General features: G+C 60.1%; 1 protein-coding gene across 1 annotated transcript in view; it reads left to right on the top strand.

Annotated features, from left to right (window-relative positions):
* Positions 1–4,153: 4,153 nt before the first annotated feature.
* The window catches only part of DACT2 (dishevelled binding antagonist of beta catenin 2), a 15,866-nt gene continuing 12,892 nt past the window's right edge, over positions 4,154–7,127 (top strand). The window contains exons 1-2 of the mRNA XM_006144802.2: positions 4,154–4,237; positions 6,051–6,183. Of these exons, the coding sequence (XP_006144864.1) occupies positions 4,154–4,237; positions 6,051–6,183 (217 nt within the window). The remainder of the gene's footprint in view (positions 4,238–6,050; positions 6,184–7,127) is intronic.

The raw sequence follows: 7,127 nt of genomic DNA, 5'->3' as shown, positions 1-7,127 counted from the left end.
TTTGCCGAGGTGCGGGCAGAGGCAGGGGGGCAGTCTGGTGACTGAGGGGGCAGCCTCTGGGGGCTCATGGGCCGCAGGGGAGGTGGTGAGCCAGGGGTGGCCCTGCACGTGCACGGTGGCCCCCCTGCCTGCTCCCCTGCTGACGGGGGGGCCTGTTAGGGTTTCGGTGGTACCCTGACCTGATTTTCCCTGAGGCAGGCCCCTCAGGATCCTGGACCGCTCTGGGGTGCCAGAGTCTCCCTGCTGTGCTGGATTAGGCACTAATGGCCCTCAGTACCCTGCTCAGCCGTGGGGTCACGTCACTGGAGCACTTTGGGGGACAAGTGTCTGAGAGCGACTTCCACTTTGAAATGACTGAGCTGTGACCTCCGTCTAAAGACCTGGAGAGCAGCTGCGAGGGGCCCTGGGCAGCGAGGCACCAGTGCGTTTTCCTAGGCCTAGGCCCACTTGAGTTACCGCAGTCTGCCCGTGGTCACCCTACAACTCAGCAGAACCGGGGCACGAGCAGCCTCGTCCCAGAGGGAAGCTGAAGGGCTACAGAAAGGCGTCAGCTCTCCAGCCTGCAGTGCGGTGCTTAAGGCGCGGGACCCCACCTGGCGTTTGGAAGGCTCACGTCCTGAGCTGGCACTTGGAAAACGGCTGGGGGCGTCTGCATGCGCGGCCATCACCCCTGGGTGATCTCTCACGTTCTCTGTCTCTCCCTGTCTCTCTGGTGAGCACACATGCCCTATGGCAAAAAATGATGTCTGCTTCCCAGCCCTCTGACATCGACACTCCAGCCTGTCCTGTTGGAAGTCGCTGCCTTCAGACAATGGTCCAGGGAGCGCGGGGAGCTCTCGGCTCAGCCCAGTCTTGTTCACTGGTGGAAATGCTGCCAGATCCAAGCCTCAGGAAGCCCCGTGTCTGGAGACGCCTCCAGGAGCCCAGCTCACACCTCCTGCTGTGACTCGCCCTCCCGAGGGGTGTGGGGCTTGGCGCTGTCGCAGGGCGTGACCGGTCCAAGCGGGGGTCTCCGTCTCGTGGACTTGCCCCCAGACACAGCACGAGCGCCAAGGCCTTGCCAGACACTGGCCGGCAGATGTGAGCACACGGGGCCGGAGGGCTGCGAGTACCGGCATTGTTCTGTGGGGGGAGCGCCGGGTTGATGATTAACCTGGCTCCGTAGTGCACGACTCAAACTTGGGAGGCACTGAGCCTCTAATTACAAGTAGCCTTCTGGTAGAGAAGATCAAACAGGTCTTTTGTTTAATTTTCTTCTTTTTTTTTAACGTGGAGACCAGAAGGAACACACAGACTTTGTCTTGGAGCTTTTTGTTCTCTGACTGGATTTTATGATCAAAGAGCACAGTCACGTCTGTGCGGCATCGGCGGACACCTTGCGTGCTTCCTACGGGGAGAGCAGGGTAAGCTGTAAGGGGCACCGCGGTCCAAGCCTGCAGCTGCCCGTGCAGGTCCACACTGCGGAGCCCCCACCCAGGCCCCTGCCGGCTCCCCTGGCCCTGAGTCAGCAGGCGGGTGTGAAGACAGGAAGAGGGTCCCGCCTTCCCAGCACCGCCCCACAGGAATGCACGTGTGAGAATGCACTTGGCCTCTCCAGGGATTCGATCCAGTGGCCAGTTAGAAGGCTCATCAAAACGGGCCACACCTCCCTAACTGCTGTGCTCCAGGCTGCGAAAGGAGCCATCCGGGTGCCGGATGAGTGACAGTGGCGAGTCCTACCAGCACAGGGGGAGGAGGCTTTCAGTGTGTAGCACGGCCCGTCCTGGGTTTCTCAGCTGGCCACCTCGTACCTGGCTGCTTTCGAGAGCCTCTGTCCTTCCCCAACGAGGGGTGGCATTTCCTTTCTATGAGGGGACAGCCCCCAGTGGCACCGCGGGGAGCCCTCACCCGCCTACACCGTGTGCCTGAGAGCCAGAGCTTGCCTGCCCCAGAGGGCTACGGGGAGGGAAGGCCCCTTGGGACCACAATGCCATCTGAGCCTGAAGCGTGTCCCTGGCTGAGGTGGTGGTTCTAAGCACAGCGCGGGCGGCAGCCCTCTCTGCCGACAGGTCGGGCCCCGGCTGAGGTGGTGGTTCTAAGCGCAGCGCGGGCGGCACCCCTCTCTGCCGACAGGTCGGGCCCCGGCTGAGGTGGTGGTTCTAAGCGCAGCGCGGGCGGCACCCCTCTCTGCCGACAGGTCGGGCCCCGGCTGAGGTGGTGGTTCTAAGCGCAGCGCGGGCGGCACCCCTCTCTGCCGACAGGTCGGGCCCCGGCTGAGGTGGTGGTTCTAAGCGCAGCGCGGGCGGCACCCCTCTCTGCCGACAGGTCGGGCCCCGGCTGAGGTGGTGGTTCTAAGCGCAGCGCGGGCGGCACCCCTCTCTGCCGACAGGTCGGGCCCCGGTGCAGTCAGATTGCGTGGCTGTAGGTGAGAGGCCGGTGTGACCCTCAGATCTGAGCTGGCCTTGCCGACACACCAGCACAAAGGCAGGCCAGGCCAGGACGTGCCCACACCCTGAGTGGGGGCCTGGCATCCTCAGGACCCTGCGGGCCCCCTCTGGGTCAGGAGCATGCGTGGTCCCTGTCCGTGGTCCAGTGCGTGTCCCCGGGCCCCTCACTTCCCCGTGGGCTCTGGTGCACTGGGTGGTGCGACGCTTCCCTGCAGGACACAGGCATGGCTGTGGGGTTCCTGCCTGGACGTTGCCTTAGCATCCCTGGAAAGCAAGCGTCTAGATCCTGTCGCACACTCGGCCCCTCAAGGCACCATGCGTCCATAGCCTCCGAAGTGCCCCAGGCTTTCCCGGCTGCACTGCCCCAGGCCACACTGCTGGGGGCCAGGGAGGTCCTGCTCGCCCTTTTGGTGGTCCCTACAAATGTGGTCCCGGGTCGCTTGCTAAAATGTGGGCTCCCCAGCAGGCACAGTTCTGCAGGTAGGCCAGCGACCAACTGCCCAGGCCAGTGTGCCCTCCCCAGGGCCCGCCCTTAGCCAGGTGAGGGGACCCTGGTGCAGGGGACCCTGGTGCACACTCCCTGAAATGCCTTCCTGCACTCGGGTGCAGAGGGAGGAGCAGGCACCCCCGGGCTTGCCCGCTGCAGACTGAGCGACAGGGTGCTCGGCCGCCCCACGGTGGGCGTAGCTGGTGCCGCTCATGGGAGTGACTCGCCCTTGAGCACAGGGCTCACAGGAAGGAGCTGAGGACCAGCAGAGAGCCGAAGACCCAAGGCAGGGCCCAGGCAGCGGGCCAGCCAGGGGCCCTGTATAAATCTTGAGGGGGGTCCATAGCCCGAGGCTGTAATAAACAGCCCGTGAAAACCTGAGTGTCCGGGGGTACCTCAGCCATTAATCAGAAGCCACAGCAGAGGACCCGGCTGGCCAAACATTAATCACAAAGCAATTACCTGACACAGCACAGAGGGTGGCCTTTACTCCTGGGCCCGCCTGCAGGAACAGGGCAGACAGGTGGTCTCAAAGCCACGGCCGGCCTGGCAGAGGGACCTCAGGGTTGCGCTTCACGGCAGGAGAGGGGACACATTCCTTGCACGCAGTCACACAGCCCTCTGAGGACCCCGTGGGTGGCGAGTGGGCCGGGCCTCTGTTTCTGGGCCTTTTTCATTTATGATTTGCACCGGGTGATATTTACGTGTGTAAAAGCACACGGGTCTGGCCAGCCAGGGACGGAGGTTCAGGTGTCGGATCCCACAGGGCCGACTGCGTGGTACCAGCCCTGGACCCAGTGGCTTCAGAAACACGCTGGAGAGGAGTGGAAGAGAAGGGACTGCAGCGTGGCCATTCTGGGGCGATTCCTCACTCCCCCACCGCCCCACTCCCTTGTCTCTGCTGAGCTCATGAACCCTGTAGCAACTTAAATCAGAGCAATGACAAAAAGCACATGCCGGGGAGACGCAGAGTGTAGCCTGGGGGCTTGGGCGGTGGGGTCCTGTTCGAAGCAGGCCCGATTTCACCGTCGCTCATTCTCAGATGCCGGCCCGGCTGTGGACCCTGGAATTACATGAGCTTGGAGGCTGTTCTGAGACCCTGCCCTGAGCTGACTGTGTCAGACAGTCGCCACGCGCGGGCCCAGAGCGTGCCTGTACCATAGGAGTCCTGTGCTCAGGAAACCAGGGCAGAGGTAGCTTCGTGAGGACAGGGCACTGCCACCACCGCCGTCTCGTGACGATGTCTGGTACTGACGTTACCGCGTGGCCCCCGAGCACTGTGACTGGGGCTGAGGGAGCACCTGTTCCCTGTGCAAAATGGGAGGTAAAGTTAATCACACTCCTAACCAGGACGCCGCATGGTCACATCCTTCGGTTACTCGCTGCAAACGGAACTGCCAATCGGGACAGGAGTGTGCGCGGGGACCTGGGACCCACGCTGCCTCACGGTCGAAGGGCGTCAGCGTGCATCAAAGCTCCGTGCGTGTGCACCACTGCGTGTGCACGCGCATGTGTGGGCGTGAGGCCGATGTTCACAGCGAACTTCGTCAAAGTTTATTTATGCCATGAGAGAAACAGAGAAGGGAGAGATGGGGCCTCGCGCCACCAGCCAGGCAGGCCAGGGTCACGGCACACGCCTGCACCTGTGTATGGGGAGAGGGTGGCTGAGTGCGGGGCCCTTCCGCCCTGCTGCAGCCCCACAGCTCACAGTATTACCTGTGGGGAGGGAGAGCGTAAGAGTGTGCAGAGGGTCCTCTTTCCTTTCTCAGGACTTCCTCACCCCTTGAAAAGTCAGAAACTCGGGACCAGCAGATGGCGTAATGGTCATGTTGCTGGACTCCCATGTGGCCAGCCACAGTTAGAGTCCAGGGCCTGGAGGCTTGAAAACCAGGCCGGGCACGTGTGTGGGTACACCCAAGATCCCAGGGGAGAATGGAGGAGAAGGGATTGCAGCATGGCTATCCCCTCAGGGGATCATTTCGCACTGTCCCTCTCCAGCGAGCTAGAGTAAGAAAGGTCAGGGCTGCTGGTGTGGGGCGTGCGTGTGGGCCAGTGTGCTCCACCTGGGGCTGGAGGGGAGACCCGACAGGGGACGTGCTACCTGCCACTGCTGAACGCAGCTCGGCTTTCCTGTTGCTTCAGTTCTGACGTCACTCACTGGTATTGTGTGTCTGTGACGTCACTCACTGGTATTGTGTGTCTGTGTGACGCCACTCACTGGTATTGTGTGTCTGTGTGACGTCACTCACTGGTATTGTGTGTCTGTGTGACGTCACTCACTGGTATTCTGTGTCTGTGTGACGTCACTCACTGGTATTGTGTGCCTGTGACGTCACTCACTCACTGGTATTGTGTGTCTGTGATGTCACTCACTGGTATTGTGTGTCTGTGACGTCACTCACTGGTATTGTGTGCCTGTGACGTCACTCATGAGCTGGTATTTTGTGTCTATGACGTCACTCATGAGCTGGTATTCCGTGTCTGTGTGACGTCACTCACTGGTATTCTGTGTCTATGTAACGTCACTCACTGGTATTGTGTGTCTGTGTGACGTCACTCACTGGTATTCTGTGTCTGTGTGACGTCACTCACTGGTATTCTGTGTCTGTGTGACGTCACTCACTGGTATTCTGTGTCTGTGTGACGTCACTCACTGGTATTCTGTGTCTGTGTGACGTCACTCACTGGTATTCTGTGTCTGTGTGACGTCACTCACTGGTATTCTGTGTCTGTGTGACGTCACTCACTGGTATTCTGTGTCTGTGTGACGTCACTCACTGGTATTCTGTGTCTGTGTGACGTCACTCACTGGTATTCTGTGTCTGTGTGACGTCACTCACTGGTATTCTGTGTCTGTGTGACGTCACTCACTGGTATTCTGTGTCTGTGACGTCACTCATGAGCTGGTATTTTGTGTCTGTACTAATGTCTAGTTGAAAACTGCCAGCACATTTTAAGTCTGCAGTTGATAGAACCCCGCATGGGGGTCCGCAGGCTTGTCTTCCAGGAGGCTGAGCATGGAGCAGCGAGGCCACAGCTGCAGATGTCTGAGCACACTGCTGCTTGGTGCGGATGCTCGTCTCGCCGTGCCCGCACCCTGGGGTGCCGGGATCTCACTTCTCTCTGTTCTTCCCTAGTCGCAGCTGCGACAGCAAGACGCCGGCCTGAAGACCTGCCTGGACCGGCTGGGCCGGCACATCGGCCAGCTGCAGCTGGGGGCCAGCAGAGCCCCTGCTGAGGCCCTGGACAGCGACAGCAGGCCCAGCTCAGGTGCGCCTATGTGGTGAGCTCCAGCCTCCCGGGGCGCCCACGGCCACACCAAGTCCCCGTGCTGGCCAGGCTGCGTGGCTGCAGTGGCAGCAGCACTCAGTCCCGGGCCGATGTGAAGTTCAGAGGCTGTACTGCAGCACAGGACGGCGTCTGCTCTGGGCAGGGCGAGCTGGAGCCTTCTACAGATGCATGTGCTGGAGAGGAGTGCACCCAGAGACACACAGAGACACACACCCACAGAGACAGACACAGAGTCACACAGACATAAAGACACACACACAGACACAGAGTCACACAGACATAGAGACACACACACAGACATAGAGACACACACACACACACAGAGTCACACAGAGTCACACAGACATAGAGACACACACACACAGGGACACACATACAGAGACACAGAGACACACACCCACAGAAACATTCACAGAGACACAGAGACACACACACAGAGACACACACAGACACAAGAGGTTTTTGCTACAGAAACACACATACCTGCAGACACAAAGATGCACAGACACACGAGACATAGAGACACAGAGACACAGAGGCACAGAGGCATAGAGACAGAGACACACATAGAGACCCACAGACACAGATCCACACATAGACAGACACATAGACACACATAGAAATGCACACACATAGACACAGACACACGCATGGGCACACATGTAGACACACACATAGACACAGAGACGCATGTAAACACACATGTACGCACACGCGTGCACACACTTGCACGTGTGCTTTAACTGGAAGCGTTGCCGTGGGTGGAGAAAGCACCCTGAGTCGCTCGGGTCTTTTGAGCTGTTAGGGTGTCCCTCCGGGGCGTGACCACGGAGCCACGACATGCTGTTTGTGGGAGTGGACTCTGACTCTCTCGGTCGGAGTCAGCCTGCCGCCAGTGTCAGTCGGACGTGCTCGGGGCCACA

The sequence above is a fragment of the Tupaia chinensis genome, unplaced genomic scaffold, assembly GCF_000334495.1.
Source record: "Tupaia chinensis unplaced genomic scaffold, TupChi_1.0 Scaffold000132_1, whole genome shotgun sequence".
Lineage (NCBI taxonomy): Eukaryota > Metazoa > Chordata > Mammalia > Scandentia > Tupaiidae > Tupaia > Tupaia belangeri.
Note: the sequence above shows the minus strand (reverse complement) of the source record. Positions and strands in the feature narration are given on the sequence as shown.